This window comes from Lepidochelys kempii, unplaced genomic scaffold (genome assembly GCF_965140265.1).
Source record: "Lepidochelys kempii isolate rLepKem1 unplaced genomic scaffold, rLepKem1.hap2 scaffold_61, whole genome shotgun sequence".
Classification (NCBI taxonomy): Eukaryota; Metazoa; Chordata; order Testudines; family Cheloniidae; genus Lepidochelys; species Lepidochelys kempii.
The window spans coordinates 335009-360481 of NW_027333641.1; the positions used below are offsets into that span (position 1 = coordinate 335009).

The 25473-nt window shown below is 50.8% G+C and overlaps 1 protein-coding gene across 1 annotated transcript in view; it reads left to right on the forward strand.

Annotated features, from left to right (window-relative positions):
• The window catches only part of LOC140904662 (F-box/WD repeat-containing protein 7-like), a 42194-nt gene that overhangs the window by 10728 nt on the left and 5993 nt on the right, over positions 1-25473 (forward strand). The window contains exons 3-8 of the mRNA XM_073327106.1: positions 20012-20338; positions 23241-23323; positions 23661-23799; positions 24052-24186; positions 24288-24411; positions 24674-24810. Coding sequence (XP_073183207.1) covers positions 20012-20338; positions 23241-23323; positions 23661-23799; positions 24052-24186; positions 24288-24411; positions 24674-24810 — 945 coding nt within the window. The remainder of the gene's footprint in view (positions 1-20011; positions 20339-23240; positions 23324-23660; positions 23800-24051; positions 24187-24287; positions 24412-24673; positions 24811-25473) is intronic.

Here is a 25473-nt window from a genome sequence, read left to right on the forward strand (position 1 = left end):
AGCGTAAATTGGATCTAGTTAGTGTTACAGCAACTTGGTGGGATATCAAAATCAATGGGACCAATAAAGAGAGGGCAGGGTGGCACTTAATGTCAAAAATGGCATTGCCTGTTCCCAAATCATTAACAGCTAGAAAGAAAATGATCTTAAATGCTCATGGATCAATGTCCTAATAGATAAAGCACAAGATAGGATACTAGCCGTGACTCTGAGAAAAAGTTGGGGGGGACATGGAAATATTGAATGGTAGGATTGGAAGGGACTGTGAGAGGCCATCTGGTCCAGTCACTTGCAATCATGGCAGGACCAAGTATTATCTAGACCAGAGGTGGGCAAACTACAGCCCGCGGGACCCTCCTACCTGGTCCCTGAGCTCCTGGCCCAGTAGGCTAGCCCCTGGCCCCTCCCCTGCTGTTCCCCCTCCCCTGCAGCCTCAGCTCACTGTGCCGCCGGCACAATGCTCTGGGTGGCAGGGCTCTTGCAGAGCCACGGCCTGACCCGGTGCTCTGTGCTGCGCAGTGGTGTGGCTGACCACCAGTGCTCCAGGCAGCGCAGTAAGGGGGCAAGGAGCAGGGGGGTTGGAGAGAGGGCAGGGGAGTTTGGGGTGGTGCTCAGGGGGCGGGGGTGTGGACAGCCTCCTTTAACCAGCTCTCCATACAACTTCGGAAACCCAGTGTGGCCCTCAGGCCAAAAAGTTTGCACGCCCCTGATCTAGATCCTCCTTGACAGGTGTTTGTCTAACCTGTTCTTAAAAATCTCCCATGGTAGAGATTGCACAACCTCCAGAGGTAATTTATTCCAGTGCTTAACCACCCTGACAGTTAGGAAGTTTTTCCTAATGTCCAAACTAAACATCCTTTGCTGCAATTTAAGCCCATTGCTTCTTGTCCTATCCTGAGCTGTTAAGAAGAACAATTTTTCTCCTTCCTCCTTGTAACAACCTTTTATGTACTTGAAAACTGTTATCCCGTCCCTTCTCAGTCTTCTCTTCTGCAGACCAAACAAACCCAATTTTTTCATCTTCCCTCATAGGTCATGTTTTCTAGACCTTTGATCATTTTTGTTGCTTTTCTCTGGACTTTCTCCAATTTGTCCACATCTTTCCTGAAATTTGGCTCCCAGAACTGGACACAATACTCCAGTTAAGGCCTAATCAACGCAGAGTAGAGCAGAAGAATTACTTTTTGTGTCTTGCTTACAACACTCCTGCTAATATATCTGTCACGGGGTCCCCGGGCCGTGCTCTGGAACTACTCCATACGAAGCCAGGCAGGACTCTGGGGGAGCCTCCTCTCTCTGAGCAGACTGTCTCCAGGGCAAGAAGCTCACATGGCTTCCACCTTCCTGGGTCTGACCTTGGAGCATTCAGCATCCTCTGCCCCTCCGTGCGCTTCCCACAGTAAGTCCGCTCAGGCGGGGCTCCTGGAGAAGCTAGAGGGTCCTGCCCCCCAACTCCGCAGTCAGACATGACTCTCAGCCGGCCAGTAAAACAGACGGTTCATTAGACGACAGGAACATGGTCTAAAACAGAGCTTGTAGGTACAGAGAACAGGACTGCTCAGTCAGGTCCATCTTGGCGGGAGGGAGGCCAGAGACCCATCTGGGCCTCCCTCCATTTTCCCAGCAGCTCCAAACTGAAACTCTCCAGCCCCTCCTTTCTTTTGTCCCTTTCCCAAGCCAGGAGGCCACCTGATATCTTTGTTCTCCAACCCCTTCAGTTGCCACCTTTGCAGGGGAGGGCCCCAGGCCATCAGTTGCCAGGAGACAGGGCATCGGCCATGCTCTTTGCAGACACCATCCCACTGGCCCTCTAGGGTTCTGCAACAATCACACCCCCTTATCCTCCCACCTAGATACTTAAGAACTGCCTAGAGGAAACTGAGGCACACACACAGTATTCCGAGAAAAAGTTAAGAACATTCCCACTTCATCACAATATCCCAGAATGATGTTTGTTTTTATTTGCAACAGCGTTACACTGTTTAGCTAGTGATCCACTATGACCCCCAAATCCCTTTCTGCAGTACTCCTTCCTAGGCAGTCATGTCCCATTCTGTATGTGTGCAACTGATTGTTCCTTCCTAAATGGAGTATTTTGCATTTGTCCTTATTGAATTTCATCCTATTTACTTCAGACCATTTCTCCAGTTTGTCCAGATCATTTTGAATTTAAACCCTGTCCTCCAAAGCCTTGGTAACCCCTCTCAGCTTGGTATCGTCCGCAAACTTTATAAGTGTACTCTCTATGCCATTAGCTAAATTATTGGTGGAGACACTGGACAGAACCGGACCTGGAACTGATCCCACGTGGTGGATAATCAGCTGAGCATGAGCTCCAGTTGCAATGCTGTGGCCAAAAGGGCTGATGTGCTGTTAGGGGGCTTATTCCTTCACCCACTTACTTCCCTGGTCCTTCTCGCATGAACAGAGAGCAACAATACCCAAAGTCCAAAGGTGAAACAATTTGATGTTTATTGGGGTGAACTTCCAGCAAGGATGATTCCAGTTTCCTTCCTTAGTGTCCCCCTTCCCAACTCACCACAGAGCCTTACACCTGTGTCCCTGTTCCCATTCCTGCCCTTAGCCAAACATGATTCCAACTTTCTTACTCCCATTCCCTGTTCCCATTTCCCCCTTTAGCAAAACATGATTCCAATTTCCCCACCCCTGTTCCCATTTCCCACCCACACACCCCCCACTTCCTGATTGACTGCAGACTATATAGTGACAGGTTTCAGAGTAACAGCCGTGTTAGTCTGTATTCGCAAAAAGAAAAGGAGTACTTGTGGCACCTTAGAGACTAACCAATTTATTTGAGCATAAGCTTTCGTGAGCTACAGCTCACTTCATCGGATACTGCATCTGATGAAGTGAGCTGTAGCTCACGAAAGCTTATGCTCAAATAAATTCGTTAGACTATATAGTAAAACTTGAGTTCTGCTTAGCTGTACGTTAACCAATCATTTTCCTGAAATTTAACTAATCAATCCTAACATATTTCAGAGTAACAGCTGTGTTAGTCTGTATTCGCAAAAAGAAAAGGAGTACTTGTGGCACCTTAGAGACTAACCAATTTATTTGAGCATGAGCTTTCGTGAGCTACAGCTCACTTCATCAGATGTCTCTAAGGTGCCACAAGTACTCCTTTTCTTAATCCTAACATATTGTAACATGATTATTTAACCAATTATATCCCACCACCTTAATTAGTTTACACCCAGCAAAATTAATTATACAGCAGACAAGAACAATCACAAAACCAGACAGAGATTATACAGACAAACAATAGCAAAGTGGGAACTATAATGACAAAACAATACAGAAGTGAGGATTTCACATCCCAGCTATTGATAAGTGAGTTCTTGCCAGACAGGATGCTATCAAACTAAGTTTCCTTTTACATCTTCTAGGCACTTCTCTTTCTCTGGAGGTGATAGGCATTATCAGGACAGGATTGTATTCCTAACAGCCCAATAGCACCTTATTTCAATGTGACTAGGTTGGAATGTGAGGAGGTGACCCTACACTTCCCAGCTTATGGCTGCATCTGTTGCTTAGCCAGAGATCTCAGCCTAAGAACAGGCCTCAGACTGTCACAGTGAGAAAAGGCCTTATACAGTCAGACAGTGATTTTGATTCTTTCTTTTATACCTCTATAACTAGCCAAGTGATAAGAATACACCTAAATTCTTAGAGTCTAAGCCTTTACAGACAGACCTGAATATCTGTATCCTAACATGTGCTCCTTGGATGTAGAAACAGAAGAATCCCGTGTAGGAGGAAGATGTTCTGTAACCTGCATCTGGCACTGGTGCGACTGCCACTCAAATATTGTTTCCGGTTCTGCTGTCCACAATTCAAGAAGAGCCATTAGAATTACTGCTGGATTGGAAATTCTGTCTTCTAGAGAGAGCGCTCAGGATCTCAGTCTGTTTGGCTTGATAAACAGCAGGTTAAGGGGTTGTGAGAAAATGGGAATTTTCTGTAGTGTTTTTATGAGTCCTGTGTGTGCCTCAGTTTCCCCTGTATGTTGCATGGTTACCCAGTGGTTGGGGGGAAGGGATTAAGTTTGCTCTCAGGACAGACTAAGAGACAGGAGTGTGTGTTTCACCTCTCTCTCTAGGTGGAACTCAGTGTCATTAAGGACCTAGTTAAAACCAGACCAGAGCAAAAAGAGGCCAGAGAGACAATGTAAGCGCCAGTGACTCCTGGATTTCCCTGCCTCTCAGCAGAGGTGCTGAGCAAGGGCCCCAGCTTGAGAACAAAAGACTGGGCAGTGTGAGGTGGGGAGTAAGTGTGAGCTCTGGAAGAAGGCTGGGAGCTCTCTCACCTGGGAACTGATCAAGGAGGTCAGACTGAGCAGGAACTGGAGTCACTACGGCTTGGCTGGGCTCTGGACTGACCAGGATCGTCTGTGTTTTGTACTTCTCTGTGCTGACCTAAGGGCTTCCTGTGCTGTGTGCCAGATGGCTAATAAACTCAACTGTTCTGAAAACGCGGCTTGAGTGGCACTGCCAATACTAGTGCCGTGCACTGACCCTGCAGAATGCACATTCTCTGGCAGGAGTCTGTCTCGGTGGGACTGGCTGAACAGAGCTCACGGCGTGAAGCGGGAAGTCCCAGAGGTCCAGTCTCAGGAGGCAGTGATGCCACCTGGCCTGCCCTGAAGAGAGAGTGAGACCCCTTGGGTCTGGCACATGGGAGGGCTTCTTCCTAGAAGCTGGGGGTGTAGCAGCGATCTTGCGGCTCCATGTTGGGATGACTTGATCATAGTTAATAAACACCAAAACTTTATAATAGAGGGCTCTTCAGTCTAGGACACAAAGGTATAACAAGATCTAATGCCTAGAAGTTGAAGCCAGACAAATTCAGAATAGAAATGGGATGCAGATTTTTAACACTGAGGGTAATTTAACCATTGGAGCAGTTTACCCAGGGATATGGTGGATTCTCCAGCACTGGCAATTGTTAAATCAAAATTGGTTGAGATCTGCTGTAGTTCAAACAGGGACTTAATTCAAGGAAGTCCAATGGCCTATACCCTGTGTCGTACAGGAAGTCAGATTAAATGATCGCAGCAGTCCCAGAGATGTCATTACCTGTTTCCAAGTCACTGATGACTTGGAAGAAAATGGTGGTTCTTCGAGTGCTTATTCATGTCCATTCCAATAAGGTGTGTGCGTGCTGCGTTCATGGTAGCCGGAGAATTTTTCCCTTAGCAGCGTTCATGGGTTGGCCTTGGCGCACCCTGGAGTCGTGCCTTCATGGCACTCAATAGAGAGCCCTGCCGACCCACTACCTCCTCAGTTCCTTCTTCCCGTCAGTGACGGTAGCTGGGACTTCCCCTTGCTCTTGCATCAGCAAGCGGCTGAGCAGTTCCTTCATTACTTATGTGAGCCAGGAGGGCCCGCTCTGTGTTTGCTAATCCCATGATTTAGTCAGTTTTTAAAAGGGCTCGACAGGCTATACCCTCACGTCCGTCAGCCTGTCCTGGCCTGTGACCTCAACCTGGTCCTGGCCTCTCTCATGAGACCGTCCTTCGAGCCCTTGGCACGTGCCCACTGCTCTACCTCTCGTACAAGGTGGCGTTCCTGGTGGCCATAACCTCAGCCAGGATGATGTCTGAGCTCAGGGCCCTAATCTCAGAGCCTCCCTACACTGTGTTCTGTAAGGACACTGTTCAGCTCAGGCCCCATACTGCTTTCCTCCCAAAGGTTGTGTCGCAGTTCCACATCAACCAGGACATCTTTCTCCCAGTATTCTACCCGAAGCCTCATTCCAGCAGCAGGGAGCAGAGACTACACACTGTGGATGTCCGCAGGGCGCTAGCCTTCTACATCGAGAGAACGAAGCCATTCAGAAAATTGGTCCAGTTATTTGTGGCAGTGGCGAACAGAATGAAAGGTCTGCCTGTGTCATCACAGTGCATTTCACCATGGATCACGTCCTGCATCCAGAAGTGCTACAACCTGGCGGCGGTTCCCGTATCCCCAAGCACTGTGCACTCCACCAGGGCGCAGGCTTCATCAACAGCATTTCTGGCTCAGGTTTCCACTCAGGGAATCTGTAGAGCAGCAACATGGTCCTCCATCCACACTTTCATCATGCACTATGCAATTACCCAGCAGGCCAGAGACGATGCAGCCTTCAGACGAGCCGTGCTCCAATCAGTGGAAGACTCCAACCCCAACTCCTGAACTTAGGCTTGTGAGTCACCTGATTGTAATGGACGTGAACAAGCACTCAGAGAAGAAAAAACCGGTTACTCACCTTCTCATAACTGTTGTTCTTTGAGGTGTGTTGTTCATCTCCATTCGAATACCCACCCTCTTACCCCTCTGTCAGAGTAGCCGGTAAGGGGGTGGTGGGTCAGGAGGGCTCTATGTTGAGCGCCATGAAGGCGCGACTCCAGGGGGTGGCCAGACCAACCCGACAGATGCTTCTGGGGGAAAAATCTTCCGGCTACCATGCACATGTGTGCGCGCACACACCTAATTGGACTGGACATGAACAACACATCTCGAAGAACAACAGTTACGAGAAGTGAGTAACTGGTTTTTGGGTTTTTTTTGGATGCTTATGTATCAATATACCAAAAGTTAAAACACAAGGTGGGGTATTAGATAGTGCAGAGGTGGGCAAACTTTTTGGCCCGATGGCCATATTGGTGTTCCAAAACTGTATGGAGGGCCGGGTAGGGAAGGCTGTGCCTCCCCAGACAGCCTGGCCTCTGCCCCCTATCCACCCCCTCCAACTTTCCGCCCCCGACTGCCTTCCTTAGAACCCCCAACCCATCCAACTCCCCCTGCTCCTTGTCCCCTGACTGCCCCCTCCTGGCACCCCCTTTCCCTAACCGTGCCCCCCCCCCGGGACTCCCATGCCTATCCAACCCCCACCGCTCTCCCTGTCCCCTGACTGCCCCCCGGAACCTCCTGCCCCTTATCCAGCCCCCGCGCTCCCCACCCCCTTACCATGCCACTCAGAGCACCAGGACTGGGAGCCGTGCCGCCTAGCCGGAGCCAGACACACCGCCACACTGCCTGGCAGGAGCTCGCAGCCCCGCTGGGCACAGCACTGGCTGCACAGCGAGCTGAGGTTGCAGGGCAGGGGGACAGCAGGGGAGAGGCTGGGGTTTAGCCTTCCCGGCCAGGCGCTCAAGTGCCAGGCGGGACGGTCCCATGGGCTGGATGTGGCCCGCGGGCCGTAGTTTGCCCACCTCTGAGATGGACTCTGCTGCAGATTACCACATCCCACCATGGAACAGGATGACCTGCTCCTTAATCACCAATCTATAATGTATCAGAAAAAAACTGCGTGATCACAGTGAACTTCAATTTGAGTGACATATGCTGGAGGTCTCATGCTGCCAGTACTAAAACATCTTTGGAAAATCTAAACCTTATACGTGATAATTTCCTAACTCAAAGACGTGTTGTGGGGATTCTGTATTAGACCTCGTCTTGCCAGATAAAGAGGAACTGAATACAGAACTAAAAATTGGAAGCCGGGAACAAAAAGAACAAAAAGAAAGTGGTTCTGTTGTTCCCTTCTGGCTTTGGAATCTTTGTGATCGTCTAGTCCTGTGGCTCTCAACCTCTCCAGACTCCTGTACCCCTGTCAGGAGTCTGATTTGTCTTGCGCACCCCAAGTTTCACCTCACTTAAAAACTACTTGCTTACAAAATTGGGCATAATACAAAAGTGTCATAGCCACTGTTACTGAAAAATTGCTTAATTTCTTATAATTATATGGTAAAAATTGCTTAATTTCTTATTTTTACCTCCGCTGACAGGATCAAGTATATCTAGACCATCCCTGACAGGTGTCTGTCTAAGCTGTTCTTAAAAACCTCCAATGATGGGGATTCCACATCTTCCCCTGGAAGCCTTTTCATGATTCATAGATTCTAAAGCCAGAAGGGACCATTGGAATCTCGTCTGACCTGCTTTATAGCACAGGCCACAGAACTTCCCCAAAATAATTCCCACAGCCGATCAGTTAGAAAAACATCCTGTCTCGGTTTAAAAAGGGTCAATGGTGGGAGAATCCACCGTGAGCCTTGGTAAATTGCTGCTCTGAAACCTGTTCCAATTACCTCACTGTAAAAAAATGTATGCCTTATTTCCAGTCTTATATTCCAGGGCCTATCCTTATAGTTAGAAAGTTTTTCCTAATATCTAACCTACATCTCCCTTGCTACAGATTAAGCCGGGGATGGACAAACTTTTTTGCCCAAGGGCCACATCTGGGAATAGAAATTGTACGGTGGGCCAGGAATGCTCACAAAATTGGGGTTGGGGTGTGGGAGGGGGGGTGAGAGGTCTGGTTGGGGGTGAGGGCTCCAGGATGGGGCCAGAAATGAGTTCAGGGTACGGGAGTGGGCTCCGGGCTGGGATGGGGGAGTAGGGTGCGGGGGAGCTCTGGAGTGGGGCTGGGGATAAGGAGTTTGGGGTGCAGAAGGTTGCTTTGGGCTGGGACCAAGGGGTTTGGAGGGCAGGAGTGGGATCAGGGCTGGGGCAGGGGTTGGGGTGCAGGGAGAGGCTCAGAGGTGCAGGCTCTGGGCAGTGCTTACCTCATGTGGCTCCCGGAAGCAGCGGCCATGTCCCCACTCCGGCTCCTACGTGGAGGCACAGCCAGGCTGCTCTGCATGCTGCCCCGTCTGGAGGCACCACCCGCAGCTCCCATTGGCCGCAGTCCCTGGCTAATGGGAGCTGCGGGGGCGGCACTTGGGGCAGGGGCAGTGTGCAGAGCAGAGCCCGCTGGCTGCCCCTATGTGTAGGAGTCAGAGCGGGGCCATGTTGCTGCTTCCGGGGGTGGCATGGAGCGGCCTCCGACCCCGCTCGCCGGCTGGAGCGCTGGAGCAGGGCAAGCCCCAGACTCGGCTTCCCAGCGGGAGCTCGAGGGCCAGCTTAAAACGGCTGGCAGGCCAGATGCAGCCCATAGTTTGCCCACCCCTGGATTAAGCTCATTACTTCATGTCCCTGCCTTCAGTGAACATGGAGGACAACTGATCACCATCATCTCTGTAACAGCCCTTAACATATATGAAGACTGTTATCATGTGTGTCCTGTCCCCTTGTGTCTCGTCTCCCCCCCGTTCTTTTTCTTAGTCTCAAGACTAATCATCCCCCATTTTTTAACCTATCTCCATAAGTCAGATGTTCTAAACCTTTTATCACTTGTGTTGCTCTTTTCTCAACTGTCTCCAATTGTCATATCTTTCTTAAAGTATGGCACCCAGAACTGGACACAGTAATCCAGCCAAGGCCTCACCAGTGCTGAGTAGAGTGGGACATTGTCTTATGTACAACACTCCTGTTATACACCCTGAAACATTAGCCTTTTTCATAACTGCATCACTTTGTTGACTCATATTCAATTTGTGATCCACCGTAAAGCCAGATTCTTTTCAGCAGTGCTACTACCTAGCCATTTCTTCCCCATGCCATAGTTCTGCATTTGATTTTTTCTTTCTAAGTGCAGTACTTTCACTTGTCTTTATTGAATTTCATCTTGCTGGTTTCAGACCAATTCTCCAGTTTCTCAATGTTATTTTGAATTCTAATCCTCTTCTCCAAAGTGCTTACAATCCCTCCGAGCTTGGTGTCATCATAAGAACATGAGAACAGCCATATTGGGTCAGACGAAAGGTCCATCAAGCCCAGTATCTTGTCCTCTGACAGTGGACAATGGCAGGTGCCCCAACGGGAATGAACAGACAGGTTATCGTCAAGTGATCCATGCCCTGTTACCCAATCCCAGCTTCTGGCAAACAGAGGCTAGGGACACCATTCCTGCCCATCCTGGCTAATAGCCATTGATGCACTTATCTTCCATGAATCTATCTAGCTGCCTTTTGAACCCTATTATAGTATTGGCCTTCACAACACCCTCTGGCAAGCAGTTCCAGAGGTTGACAGTGCGTTGCGTGAAAAAATACTTTCTTGTGTTTGTTTTAAATCTGCCAGCTATTAATTTCATTTGGTGGCCCCTTGTTCTTGCATTATGAGAAGGAGTAAATAACACTTCCTTATTTACTTTCTCTATACCACTCATGACTTTATAGACCTTTATCATATCCCCCCTTAGTCGCCTCTTTTCCAAGCTGAAAAGTCCCAGTCTTATTAATCTGTCCTCATACAGAAGCCGTTCTATACCCTTAATCATTTTTGTTGCCCTTTTCTGAACCTTTTCCAATTCTAATATATCTTCTTTGAGATGGGGCGACCACATCCGCATGCAGTATTCAAGGTGTGGGCGTACCATGGATTTATATAGAGACAATATGATATTTTCTGTCTTATTATCTATCCCTTTCTTAATGATTCACAACATTCTGTTCGCTTTTTTCACTGCTGCTGCATATTGAGTGGATGTTTTCAGAGAACTATCCACAATGACTCCAAGATCTTTCTTGAGTGGTAACAGCTAATTTAGACCCCATCATTGTATATGTATAGTTAGGATTACGTTTTCCAGTGTGCATTACTTTGCATTTATCAACATTAAATTTCATCTGCCATTTTGTTACCCAGTCACCTAGTTTTGAGAGATCCTTTTGCAACTCTTCGCAGTCTGCCCGGGACTTAACTATCTTGAGATAGGACTGGGCCCAGTACAGACCCCTGGGGGACACCACTATTTACCTCTCTCCATTCTGAAAACTGACCATTTATTCCTACCCTTTGTTTCCTATCTTTTAACCAGTTACCGATCCATGAGAGAACCTTCCCTCTTATCCCATGACTGCTTATTTTGCTTAAGAGTCTTTGGTGAGGGACCTTGTCAAAGGCTTTCTGAAAATCTAAATACACTAGATCCACTGGATCTCCTTTGTCAGCATGCTTGTTGACCCCCTCAAAGAATTCTAGTAGATTGGTGAGGCATGATTTCCCTTTACAAAAACCATGTTGACTATTTATCAACAAATTGTGTTCATCTATGTGTCTGACAATTTTGTTCTTTACAATAGTTTCAACCAGTTTGCCCGGTACTGAAGTCAGGCTTATTGGCCTGTAGTTGCCAGGGTCTCCTCTGGAGCCCTTTTTAAAAATTGGTGTCACATTAGCTATCCTCCAGTCATTTGGTACAGAAGCTGATTTAAATGATAGGTTACAGATGACAGTTAGTAGTCCTGCAATTTCACATTTGAGTTCCTTTAGAACTCTTGGGTGAATCCCATCCAGTCCTGGAGACTTACTATTGTTTAGTTTATCAATTTGTTCCAAAACCTTCTCTAATGATACGTCAATTTGGGACAGTTCCTCAGATCTATCACCCAAAAAGAATGGCTCAGGTTTGGGAGTCTACCTCATTTCCTCAACAGTGAAGACGAGTTGCTGAATCTCCCTCACATCTACAAAACTGTATTCTCCACTCCATTATGTAAGTCATTTATGAACCCAGGACTGACCCCTGCCGAACCTCACAGTGACCCATTGATAAATACTCCTTGAGTCTGGTCTTTCAACCAGTTGTGCACTCATCTTATAGTAATTTAATCTAGACTACATTTCCCTAGTTTGCTTATGAGAATGGCATGTGGAACTGTGTCAAAAGCCTTGCTAAAATCAAGATACATCACGTCTAGAGCATTCTCCCATCCACTAGGTCAGTCACTCTGTCAGAGAAGGAAATGAGGTTGGTTTGCCATGATTTGTTCTTGACAAATCCATGTTGGCTAGTCCTTATAATCTTATTATCCTCCAAGTGCTTACAGGGTTGGTTGCCGAATAGCTTGTTCCGATGTCTTTCCAGGTATCAAAGTTAGGTTGACTGGTCTATAGTTAATTCTCTAGGTCCTTTGTTCCCCTTTTGCCCTTCTCCAGTCCTCTGGGACTTCACCCCTCCTCCAGGAGTTCTCAAAGACCATCTCTAACAGTTCCAAGATTGCTTCAACTAGTTCCTTAACTACCCCAAGGTGAATTTCATCAGGCCTTGCTCATTTGAATACATCTCACTTATCTAAATATTCTTTATCATAGAATCATAGAATATCAGGGTTGGAAGGGACCCCTGAAGGTCATCTAGTCCAACCCCCTGCTTGAAGCAGGACCAATTCCCAGTTAAATCATCCCAGCCAAGGCTTTGTCAAGCCTGACCTTAAAAACCTCTAAGGAAGGAGATTCTACCACCTCCCTAGGTAACGCATTCCAGTGTTTCACCACCCTCTTAGTGAAAAAGTTTTTCCTAATATCCAATCTAAACCTACCCCACTGCAACTTGAGACCATTACTCCTCGTTCTGTCATCTGCTACCATTGAGAACAGTCTAGAGCCATCCTCTTTGGAACCCCCTTTCAGGTAGTTGAAAGCAGCTATCAAATCCCCCTTCATTCTTCTCTTCTGCAGGCTAAACAATCCCAGCTCCCTCAGCCTCTCCTCATAAGTCATGTGTTCCAGTCCCCTAATCATTTTTGTTGCCCTTCCCTGGACTCTCTCCAATTTATCCACATCCTTCTTGAAGTGTGGGGCCCAAAACTGGACACAGTACTCCAGATGAGGCCTCACCAATGTCGAAGAGAGGGGAACGATCACGTCCCTCGATCTGCTCGCTATGCCCCTACTTATACATCCCAAAATGCCATTGGCCTTCTTGGCAACAAGGGCACACTGCTGACTCATATCCAGCTTCTCGTCCACTGTCACCCCTAGGTCCTTTTCCGCAGAACTGCTGCCTAGCCATTCGGTCCCTAGTCTGTAGCGGTGCATTGGATTCTTCCATCCTAAGTGCAGGACCCTGCACTTATCCTTATTGAACCTCATCAGATTTCTTTTGGCCCAATCCTCCAATTTGTCTAGGTCCCTCTGTATCCTATCCCTCCCCTCCAGCGTATCTACCACTCCTCCCAGTTTAGTATCATCCGCAAATTTGCTGAGAGTGCAATCCACACCATCCTCCAGATCATTTATGAAGATATTGAACAAAACCGGCCCCAGGACCGACCCTTGGGGCACTCCACTTGACACCGGCTGCCAACTAGACATGGAGCCATTGATCACTACCCGTTGAGCCCGACAATCTAGCCAGCTTTCTACCCACCTTATAGTGCATTCATCCAGCCCATACTTCCTTAACTTGCTGACAAGAATACTGTGGGAGACCGTGTCAAAAGCTTTGCTAAAGTCAAGAAACAATACATCCACTGCTTTCCCTTCATCCACAGAACCAGTAATATCATCATAAAAAGCTATTAGATTAGTCAGGCATGACCTTCCCTTGGTGAATCCATGCTGGCTGTTCCTGATCACTTTCCTCTCATGCAAGTGCATCAGGATTGATTCTTTGAGGACCTGGTCCATGATTTTTCCAGGGACTGAGGTGAGGCTGACTGGCCTGTAGTTCCCAGGATCCTCCTTCTTCCCTTTTTTAAAGATTGGCACTACATTAGCCTTTAACCTGTTCCTTCCCTATTCTGGCTTCCTTTCCTCCCCCTTGTTGTTGTTGTTAATTGCGTTGAGTGTTTTTAGTGAAGGCTGAAGCAAAGTAGGTATTAAGTGTGTCAGCTTTCTTGAAGTTGTCCATTATTAACTCTCCTTCCCTGCTAAGTAGAGGACCTACAGTTTTCTTTGTCTTTTCTCTTGCACCTAATGTATTTATAAATCCTTGTCCTACTGCCTTTTATATCCCTTTCTAGGTGTAACACATTTTGTTCCTTAGCCTTTCAGATTTTGTCCCTACATGCTTGTTCCACTCTTTTGTACTCCTCCTTAGCAGTTTGTCCATGTTTCCACTTTTTGTAGCATTCCCTTTTGTTTTTCAGGCCATTCAGGAGTTCCGGATGGAGCCATATTGGCCTCTTACTATCTCTCCGATCTTTGCACCTTTAATGTTGTCTCTCTCAGAAACTGCCAGGTCTCCTGAACTCCTTTATCCCTTAGATTTTCTTCCCATGGGACCTCACCTACCAGTTCCCTGAGTTTGTTACTGTCGACTTTTAGACGTCCATTGTCTTTATTCTGCTGCTCTCATGCCTTTCTTTCCTTACCACGGTGGTTTTCAACCTTGTCTTGTCTGTGGACCCCTAAAACATTTCAAATGAGGTGCAGACCCTTTGGAAATCTTAGACATGGTTGGTAGACCCCCAGGGGTCCTCAAACCACGAGTTGAAAACCACTGCCTTAGAATCATTAAATCCCTCATTTCAGGATCACTTTCACCCACATTGCCTCAACCTTCAGATTCACAGGCAGTTCTTCCCCGATAGGCAGAATCACGTCTGAAATGGCCGTTCCACTGGTTACTTCCTTCACTGGAAACTAAGAGTTGTCTCCAGTACGTTCACAGAACTTACTGGAGGTTGTGTGTTTTCCCGTATGACATTCCCAGTAGATGCCTGAGTAGTTCAAGTCCCCCATTACTACCTGGTCTTGTATTTCAGAGATTTTTGTTATTCTAAAACGCCTCATCCACCTCCTTGTCCCGATGATCTGGTCTGTGTTAGGATATAGATATTCAGGCCTGTCTGCAAAGGCCTGTACTTTAAGAATTTAGGTGTATTCTTATCACTTGGCTAGTTCCAGAGGTATAAAAGAAAGAATCAAAACCACTGTCTGCCAGTGTAAGGGCCTTCTCTTACTGTGACAGTTTGTGGCCCTGTGGTTAGGCTCAGGCCTTTGGCTAAGCAGCAGAGGCAGCCATAAGCTGGGAAGCAAACAGTCACATCCTCACATTCCAAACTAGTCACACTGAAATAAGGTGCTATTCGGCTGTTAGGAATACAATCCTGTCCTGATAGTTCCTATCACCTCCAGAGAAAAGGAAGTGCCTAGAAAATGTAAAAGGAAACTTAGTTTGATAGCATCCTGTCTGGCAAGAACTCACTTATCAATAGCTGGGATGTGAAATCCTCACTTCTGTATTGTCTTGTCATTATAGTTCCCACTTTGCTGTTGTTTGTCTGTATAATCTCTGTCTGGTTCTGTGATTGTTCCTGTCTGCTGTATAATTAATTTTGCTGGGTGTAAACTAATTAAGGTGGTGGGATATAATTGGTTACATAATCATGTTACAATATGTTAGGATTGGTTTCAGAGTAACAGCCGTGTTAGTCTGTATTCGCAAAAAGAAAAGGAGTACTTGTGGCACCTTAGAGACTAACCAATTTATTAGAGCATAAGCTTTCGTGAGCTACAGCTCACTTAGAATCATAGAATCATAGAATATCAGGGTTGGAAGGGACCCCAGAAGGTCATCTAGTCCAACCCCCTGCTCAAAGCAGGACCAATTCCCAGTTAAATCATCCCAGCCAGGGCTTTGTCAAGCCTGACCTTAAAAACCTCTAAGGAAGGAGATTCTACCACCTCCCTAGGTAACGCATTCCAGTGTTTCACCACCCTCTTAGTGAAAAAGTTTTTCCTAATATCCAATCTAAACCTCCCCCACTGCAACTTGAGACCATTACTCCTCGTTCTGTCATCTGCTACCATTGAGAACAGTCTAGAGCCATCCTCTTTGGAACCCCCTTTCAGGTAGTTGAAAGCAGCTATCAAATCCCCCCTCATTCTTCTCTTCTGCAGGCTAAACAATCCCAGCTCCCTCAGCCTCTCCTCATAAGTCATGTGTTCCAGTCCCCTAATCATTTTTGTTGCCCTTCGCTGGACTCTCTCCAATTTATCCACATCCTTCTTGAAGTGTGGGGCCCAAAACTGGACACAGTACTCCAGATGAGGCCTCACCAATGTCGAATAGAGGGGAACGATCACGTCCCTCGATCTGCTCGCTATGCCCCTACTTATACATCCCAAAATGCCATTGGCCTTCTTGGCAACAAGGGCACACTGCTGACTCATATCCAGCTTCTCGTCCACTGTCACCCCTAGGTCCTTTTCTGCAGAACTGCTGCCTAGCCATTCGGTCCCTAGTCTGTAGCTGTGCATTGGGTTCTTCCGTCCTAAGTGCAGGACCCTGCACTTATCCTTATTGAACCTCATCAGATTCCTTTTGGCCCAATCTTCCAATTGGTCTAGGTCCTTCTGTATCCTATCCCTCCCCTCCAGCGTATCTACCACTCCTCCCAGTTTAGTATCATCCGCAAATTTGCTGAGAGTGCAATCCACACCATCTTCCAGATCATTTATGAAGATATTGAATAAAACCGGCCCCAGGACCGACCCTTGGGGCACTCCACTTGATACCGGCTGCCAACTAGACATGGAGCCATTGATCACTACCCGTTGAGCCCGACAATTTAGCCAGCTTTCTACCCACCTTATAGTGCATTCATCCAGCCCATACTTCCTTAACTTGCTGACAAGAATACTATGGGAGACCGTGTCAAAAGCTTTGCTAAAGTCAAGAAACAATACATCCACTGCTTTCCCTTCATCCACAGAACCAGTAATCTCATCATAAAAGGCGATTAGATTAGTCAGGCATGACCTTCCCTTGGTGAATCCATGCTGGCTGTTCCTGATCACTTTCCTCTCATGCAAGTGCTTCAGGATTGATTCTTTGAGGACCTGCTCCATGATTTTTCCAGGGACTGAGGTGAGGCTGACTGGCCTGTAGTTCCCAGGATCTTCCTTCTTCCCTTTTTTAAAGATTGGCACTACATTAGCCTTTTTCCAGTCATCCGGGACTTCCCCGGTTCGCCACGAGTTTTCAAAGATAATGGCCAGTGGCTCTGCAATCACAGCCGCCAATTCCTTCAGCACTCTCGGATGCAACTCGTCCGGCCCCATGGACTTGTGCACGTCCAGCTTTTCTAAATAGTCCCTAACCGCCTCTATCTCCACAGAGGGCTGGCCATCTCTTCCGCATTTTGTGATGCCCAGCGCAGCAGTCTGGGAGCTGACCTTGTTAGTGAAAACAGAGGCAAAAAAAGCATTGAGTACATTAGCTTTTTCCACATCCTCTGTCACTAGGTTGCCTCCCTCATTCAGTAAGGGGCCCACACATTCCTTGGCTTTCTTCTTGTTGCCAACATACCTGTAGAAACCCTTCTTGTTACTCTTGACATCTCTGGCTAGCTGCAGCTCCAGGTGCGATTTGGCCCTCCTGATAACATTCCTACATGCCCGAGCAATATTTTTATACTCTTCCCTGGTCATATGTCCAACCTTCCACTTCTTGTAAGCTTCTTTTTTATGTTTAAGATCCGCTAGGATTTCACCATTAAGCCAAGTTGGTCGCCTGCCATATTTACTATTCTTTCGACTCATCGGGATGGTTTGTCCCTGTAACCTCAACAGGGATTCCTTGAAATACAGCCAGTATGCATCCTTGAAATACTTCATCGGATGCATACCATGGAAACTGCAGCAGACTTTATATACACACAGAGAATATGAAACAATACCTCCTCCCACCCCACTGTCCTGCTGGTAATAGCTTATCTAAAGTGATCATCAGGTTGGGCCATTTCCAGCACAAATCCAGCACATGTTAGGATTGGTTAGTTAAATTTCAGGAAAATGATTGGTTAAGGTATAGCTAAGCAGAACTCAAGTTTTACTATATAATCTGTAGTCAATGAGGAAGTGACTGGGGGTGGGCATGGGCATGTGGGTGTGGGAAATGGGAGCAGGGAATGGGGGTAAGAAAATTGGAATCATGTTTTGCTAAAGGGGGAAATGGGAACAGGGACACAGGTGTAAGGCTCTGTGGTGTCAGAGCTGGGAAGGAGGATACTAAGGAAGGAAACTGGAATCATGCTTGCTGGAAGTTCACCCCAATAAACATCGAATTGTTTGCACCTTTGGACTTCGGGTATTGTTGCTCTCTGTTCATGCGAGAAGGACCAGGGCAGTAAGTGGGTGAAGGAATAAGCCCCCTAACAGTCTGTAGCAGACCCCTAATGACATCCCCCTTCTTTTTTCCCACTTTACCTTCACCCTAAGCCTTTTAGCTGGTCTGCCTGTCCCCTCCTTCTGGACCTCAGAACACGTGAATATATTCTTGGTGTGTAAGGCAACCCTTCTGCCCTCTTCCCTTCCTGGCCGTCCTGTACCCCTGCGTGCCAGTATTCCAATCAGGAGAGTTATCTTACCAAGTCACTGGGAGGCCACTTGAGTCATCATTTAGCTTGTGTACTAACACTTCCTGTTTATCCCCCATGCTCCTTGCATTTATGGGCAGACATCTAAGATGTGGAGCAATTCCCTCTTGTTGCTGCTACATCTGTCTTGTCATTTTCCATCCCCCTTCTGCCCCAGCCAAACACTTATCCCTTTGGTAAGGTCAGAGAGAGACTTTTTTATACCTCCCTGGGGGTTTTGTCCCCTGCCCCCTGGGAACTTAGTTCAAAGCCCTCTTCACTGAGCTGGCAAGTCGGTGTGCAAAGCTGCTCTTCCCCTTCTTGGTCAGGTGAGCCCCATCTCTTCCCAGCACAGTATCCCACGGTCAAGGAGGCCAGAGCCTTCCATCTACACCATCTGTGCAGCCGTGCATTCATCTTCAGGACTCGCCTGTTCCTGTCGGGGCCCTCACCTTCCACTGGGAGGGTGGACAGGAACACAGCGTGTTCCCCCTTGCTCCCAAAGCCCCCAACCTCACTGCTGATCTGCTCCCGCTCAGACCTGCCAGTGTCGGGATGATGGGCAAAGGGCAGGGCGTCTTGGGTGCCTCCTGGGACATTGTGTTGTACTGATTGCTATAGATTTCCCCCGTTCCCATGCGTTCTGTGCTGCTGTTTGATGTCTGATTGCTCCCTTCACTTCCCCACTGAACAGGGCGGGTTGCGAGCCAAGTAAACTCTTCCTTGGGGACATTGTGGCTTTTTGGCCATCTAACAACCTCTTCGAGAGCTCCCCGTTTCTATTCACGTTTCTCTGTCCACATTTTCCCTAGGCTTTGGGAACTAGCCCTTCTGAGGAGCCAAGTGTTTATTACTGGTTGGGGCATGTCTCTCTTTGCCCTCATCAAATGTAACTGGCTGATGATCCTGGTCCGTAGGCCACGGCCCACTTCCAGGCTAGCGATGGTTTGGCTGTGTCAGTATGCAGTCCGGGATAAGAAAAGGGGTACTTGTGGCACCTTAGAGACTAACCAATTTATTTGAGCATAAGCTTTCGTGAGCTACAGCTCACTTGATCGGATGCATACCGTGGAAACTGCAGAAGACATTATATACACACAGAGATCATGAAACAATACCTCCTCCCACCCCACTCTCCTGCTGGTAATAGCTTATCTAAAGTGATCACTCTCCTTACAATGTGTATGATAATCAAGTTGGGCCATTTCCAGCACAAATCCAGGTTTTCTCACCCTCCGCCCCCACCACACACAAACTCACTCTCCTGCTGGTAATAGCCCATCCAAAGTGACCACTCTCTTTACAATGTGTATGATAATCAAGGTGGGCCATTTCCAGCACAAATCCAGGTTTTCTCACCCCCCCTCCCCTTTCTGGTGTTGGGTGTTAGAAAGTTATCTATCGTTTTTGGAAGATCCAGTTTCTCAAGATCTAAGGAGAGTCCAGAGCAAAGTCTGTGCCCTGCCCTGGTCTGAAGGGGAGGTCACTCTGTCCCACCCGGCATCTACCCTTTGGCAACCACCTGGTGCAGGGCCCAGCTTGCTGCCAAGGGCCAGGCAAGAGGAGCTGGACCTGCAGGACTCTGGGGGGGCTGCTCCAGTCTGGGACGGGTCCCAGCTCCGCTGTTAGTGCTGCGGAGAGCTGTTAAAGCAGCTAAACGCTGCTGGGTTGGGAGCACTGGGGTTACCGCATTAGCAGAGTGCGTGTGACTTCCAGCCCTGTGTTACGGGGGCTCTGGGGCCCTGCTAGGTGGCTGCAGGCCCTGACAGCCTTTGAATAGGGCACTGGTGCTGTCCACTCATGCCAGGTGCCTGTGGCCCTTCCCCCTGGCTGGGTCTGGCTGTGGAAGAAGGGACCCGTTGGCCCTCATGTCCTCAGAACAGGGCTCCGTGCGTCATTGTGGTGCCTGCCATCCCTGCGCTCTGCCATGCAGCACCTGGCTGTCAGCAGGAGAAGCTGTTCCCCACCCAGACCCCACCAGTGAGCTGCCTGGGGGTGCGCAGACCCCTGACCCCATGCCGCTGTGTCTTGCAGGTGCTGGCTGAGGAGGAGAACGGCGTCCAGGCTGCCTGGGAGTCGGAGGAATCGGATTGCTCAGGTGTTGAAGGGGGTTCTGGTCCAGAGTCCAATGGCTCCAGAGTGCGAGTGGGGCAGGAGCCCGAGGAGCTGGCCGGCCATGGGGGGCTGGAGCCTGCCAGCTCCAGAGTCTGTGGGGCACAGGAGGAGGAGGAGGGGAGCTGCTGCAGCGATGAAGGGGAGGACGGCAGTGACGTCTATTTCTATTACACCATTGGGGAGCGCTGGATTGACTATCTGGAGAGGACCGAGGAGGGCAGCCTCATCCGACATGTGCGGCCAAAGGTAACGGGGGCAGGGCAGCCACGAGCCCGTCGGGGCTTCCCTGCACGATAGGGATGAGCGCGTACAGGTCTGGGGGCTGCCACGGGGCACCGGCTGATGGCTTCTCCCAAGAACAAGGGAACCTCCCCGCAGGCCCAGGGCCAGCCCTGCCCCGAGTCTCTGTACCGAGTCTCTGTACCCCATGAGGAGGGCTGGAGGAGAAGCTGGACAGCACCTGACTAGGGCAGAGATTAAACCTGGATTTCCCCACAGCCTGAGAGTGGAACAATGAGCCCTGTGGGGCAGGGCCAGCTCTAGATTGGGAGTACTGGGTTGGTCTGTCTGTTGAGGGTTGGGGATGGTACTGGGTCTCTATCAGGGATGGGTGTGGTACAGGGTCTGTCGAGGGATGGAGGGATATGGCGGGGGTCTGTCTGTCAAGTGCTGTGGCGGTACGGGGTCAGTCTGTCTGTCGAGAGGTAGGGGTGGTACAGGGTTTGTCTGTCGGCGGTGGGGATGGTACGAGCTCTCTCAGGGTGGGGGTGGTATGGGGTGTCTGATGGGGGTCTGTCTGTAAGGGGTGGTACAGGGTCTGTCTGTCAGCGGTGGGGATGGTACGAGCTCTCTCGGGGTGGGGATGGTATGGGGTGTCTGATGGGGGTCTGTCTGTCGGCGGTGGGGATGGTACGAGCTCTCTCGGGGTGGGGATGGTATGGGGTGTCTGATGGGGGTCTGTCTGTAAGGGGTGGTACAGGGTCTGTCTGTCGGCGGTGGGGGTGGTATGGGCTCTTTTGGGGGATGGGGGTGGTATGGGGTATCTGATGGGGGGCTGTCAGGGGTGGTACAAGGTCTGTTGGGGGCAGTACCGGGTCTGTGGGGGGGGCACAGGGGACGCTCTATCGGGGGGGTCGGCACAGGGTCTGTGAGTTGGGGGTGGATTGGGGTCTGTGGGGGGTGGCACGGGGTCTGTGGGGGGGGTGGCACAGGTTCTGGGGGGGGGCACGGGGGTCTGTCAGCTGTGTTCCCTCTAAACCGCGCCCCATCTAATCTGCGCCCCAGGAGTGATCGAAGTGCCCTGCGATTGGTTAGCAGAGAGGCTCCATCAGGCTGGCAGCCCATGTTCAGATGCCCTGCCCCCGCTGCTCAGCAGCCCTCTGCCCCGGAGCCCCTGCTGGCTGTGCAGGGGCGGAGTGTTGATGTCAGGGTGTCCCCCTCCCCGTGCACCCCAGCACAGGGCGGGAACAGCCCCAAGGGTCTGAGGTCTGAAAGCTGGTGAGCGAGTGCCTTTAACTTAAGGAAACAGCGCACGGTCTCTCAGAGACTTCCCCAGCGCACACAATCTCTCTCTCTCACACACACAGATATGCGCGTGTGCAGAGTCTGTGTCTCTGCAAACAGACACACACACGTACACAGTCTCTCTGCACGCGCACACACACGTACACACGTACACACACAGTCTACACACACACAGTTTGTGTGTCTCTATACACACACGCAGTCTGTCTCTGCACACACACACAGAGCCTGTCTCTGCGTGCACATGCGCGCACGCACACACACGTCTACACACACACAGAGTTTGTGTGTCTCTATACACACACATACACAGAGATTTCAGAGTAGCAGCCCTGTTAATCTGTATCCACAAAAAGAACAGGAGGACTTGTGGCACCTTAGAGACTAACACATGTATTTGAGCATAAGCTTTCGTGGGCTACAGCCCACTTCACACAGAGTCTTTCACACTCATCTCCGAACACATATTTGTGTTATTTTTGTTTGTTGTTACTTCTTGGTAGTTCTAGCAATGCACATATATTCTCTGTAATTTTATTCTTTCAAATTTTATTTTAGTGTTTTGACTGGTCTGTGCATTTCATAATTTTTTTTCTCTCTTACACTTAAATTTAATTTTTTGAGTAATGAGTTCTAAAATTCCTAACCTGTCCTGTCTGAAGTAATTATCCCTATGGTAACTTTTTAAAAATATATATTATATCTAGATTTTTTGTTCCTACTGGTGACGCACATCCACACATACCTCGGTGCACATAACAAAATTTGTTCCACACATGGATGGAAAAAATTAGAGGGAACATTGTCTGTCTGTGGGTGGTAAGGGGTCTCTGTCTGCCTGGGGGTGGTACGGGGTCTCTGTCTGTTTGGGGGTGGTGCGGGGTCTATGGGGGTAGTATGGGGTCTCTGTCTGCGTGGGGGTGGTACGGGGTCTCTGGGAATGGTACAGGGTCTCTGTCTGTCAGGAGGTGGTATGGGGTCTCTCTGTCTGTTGGGGGTGGTATTGGGTCTGGGTGGAGGAGGGCAGGGGGTCCCTGAGGGTCTCTCCAGAAGCCAGCTGGCTGCGCCATGTGGGGTCGCCATTCTTCAGCTCCTGCCAGCATTTGCTGTTCGTCCTTTGCTTCTTGTCCTGGCCTTTGGGGCTGGGATTCCCGCTCCCGAGAAAGCTGCCTCGGGAGGGGTGAGTGTCTGAGACTGCACCGTGGCCCTGCCTGGCCTCAGGCCCAGCCTCCCCGGAGAGTAGCCTGGGCCTGGAGTGGAGCTGTTCTCCGGCCTGGTGTAGGGACTGCTCTGGGCCTGACACATGTTGCCTTGGGAGCTAGTGAGCTGGGAAGCTCCAGCCCTGAGGGGTGCAGCATGGGGCGTCTCCTCCCTGCTGGGCCAGGCTTGGGGCTCAGGCCCCCAGGCTCCTGTGCTGCCAGGGGTCCCCCGAGTCCCCTGCTGCTGCCTGAGTCAGGCTCATGCTCCTCCTCTGCTGGGAGCTGGCCCTCAGGCTGTCTTCAGCCTAGATGCCTCCCTAGTGATCCCTGCCCTCCCCCTCCCCCAGGGACTCCCCTAGCCCTCTGGGGGGCTATACTGTGGGTCCCCCTGGCCTAACAATCTCCCCCCTCCCATCCGCTTGCAGATGAAGCGGAAGTCGGAGCATGGCCTGGACAGCAGGGCCCTGTCCCCTGGCAAGAAGCTTTGCAAGGGCTCAGAGTACGGCAGGTGAGCTTTGGGCTGTCCTGGGGCAGCAGGAAAAGGGGTCACCACTTACCAATACACACACACACACCCTGCCCGCCAGACAGCCTGCACCAGCTCGCGGCCCCCAGGGTGCTCGGCTGGGCGAAGGGGAACCGTGCGGAGCGGGGCTGGGATGTATGGGGCAAGGGGGCGGTGGGTAGTGGGGGGTGAATGCAGTTGGTTCTTGGGGTGGGGGAGCCTGGCAAGTGGGGGGGTCTGGTGGCTGGGGGTTGGCTCTTGAGAATGGGGGGTGGAGGGGTCTAGATAACTCCCCCAGTGCTGTTGTGTCTCACCTGACGGGTCTCTCCATGGTGACCAGGACGCTGGGCCCCTGCATTCCCAGCCCCACCACCACCTTTGGGGACCTGCGCAACGCCAAGCCAGGCCAGGGCCGCCGGCGCCGCATCCCCTCAGTCGCCCCGCCCCCAGAGCTGCAGGACTGGCTCCGCACCTTCCAGGTAGGGGACCGGCTCCTCCCCATCAGCGCAGCGGGGCCGGCCCAATGGGCCCTCCTCTGTCACAGACAGGGAAAGCATGTGTGGTGAGGTGATGGAGCCGTGGGGAAGAGGGGGCAGGGGCGGCTGGCCAGGGGGCTGGGACCGTGCGGGGAGGGGCGGCTGGGCGGGGGGCTGGGCTTGTGGGGGGGGCAGTGAGGGTGGGGCGCAGCTGCCGGGGTACACAGCCCTTCCCATGCGCTCTCTCCTGCCCAGAGGTGGAGTGGCCCGGAGAAGCTGGTGGCCCTGGACGAGCTCATCGACCGCTGCGAGCCCTCCCAGATCAAGTACATGATGCAGGTGATTGAGCCGCAGTTCCAGAGAGACTTCATCTCCCTGCTGCCCAAGGAGGTGAGTGGGGCGAGGGAGGGGCCAGCCTGGGGGACAGCAGGAGCCACTGGCCCCGTGGGGCTTGGCCCCTGACTGGCCCCTGACCTGCCCCCTCTGTGCAGCTGGCGCTTTACGTCCTGTCCTTCCTGGAGCCCCGGGACCTGCTCCGCGCCGCCCAGACCTGCCGCTACTGGAGGGTCCTGGCTGAGGACAACCTACTGTGGAGGGAGAAGTGCAGGGAGGAAGGTAGGAGCTCCGCCCCCTTCCAGGCCACGCCCCCTGCCGAGCCACTCCCTCTCCCTGCAGGAGGCAAAGTGGGGCAGGACCCTACAGGCTCCTGGCACCCGCTCCTGCAGGAGCTCCCCCGCCCTGAGGCTCCCAGCCTGGCCCCTCCGCCCGCCTGCCCTGGCTCCCTGGTGGCCTGTTCTCCTACCGGAGAGGGCAGCGCAGCCCCTGCTCTGCTGCTGGGAGTCCTGTGCCCACGTCTCGCTGCCTTCCCCTGCCACAGGCATCGAGGAGCCCCTGAACCTGCGAAAGCGGCGCCTGCTGAGTCCCGGCTTCATGTACAGCCCCTGGAAATTCGCCTTCATGCGTCAGCACAAAATCGACATGAACTGGCGCAGTGGAGACCTCAAAGCGCCCAAGGTGGGTGAGCGTGAGCCATCCCCCAGCAGTGCCCCCTGCTCAGAGCCCCTGCCAATGGGTAGGGTGAACTAGGCCCTGTGAGGCGCACAGATGCGATAGGGGGAGTGGAAGCAATCCATGGCCAGGAACAACAGGGGGCATTGTAAGTATCTGGGAAGAAAAGAAATCTGGCTCCGGTCTAGACCCATGACTGGCTGGAGCTGGTCACTGCGAGTGATGCCGCAGGCCGACGAGGCGTCTTTGAGGAATCGCTCGGTGCTGTCTGTCAGCAGAGCACATGCTCAGTGCAGGAAGGGCAGGCTGGCTTGCTGGCAATGGGGAATTGCCATCCATGGGGTGTTCCCAATGAGCATCTGCAGAGCGTGGTGCTGCCTGGCCCTGGTCAGCGTTTTCACTGTGACCTGGAAACGTGCCTGTAAGACATGTGGGTGGCAGAGCTGCAGAGGCGAGTGGGGCAGTCAGTGACCTGGCTCTCTTGGGAAGTGGGGCCCATTTAAAGGAGAGTTTTCGAGTGGTAAGATGCAGTTACCTATCAGCGGGGAGTGCTGGCTGTCCCTCCAGGGGGCTTGGGGACTGTCCTGGAAAGCAGCCACTGTTCAGAGGTCTGGGGATCAGCAGACACACGATGGGAGCTCCTTGTGCGACACTGTGGCACAACTGGCA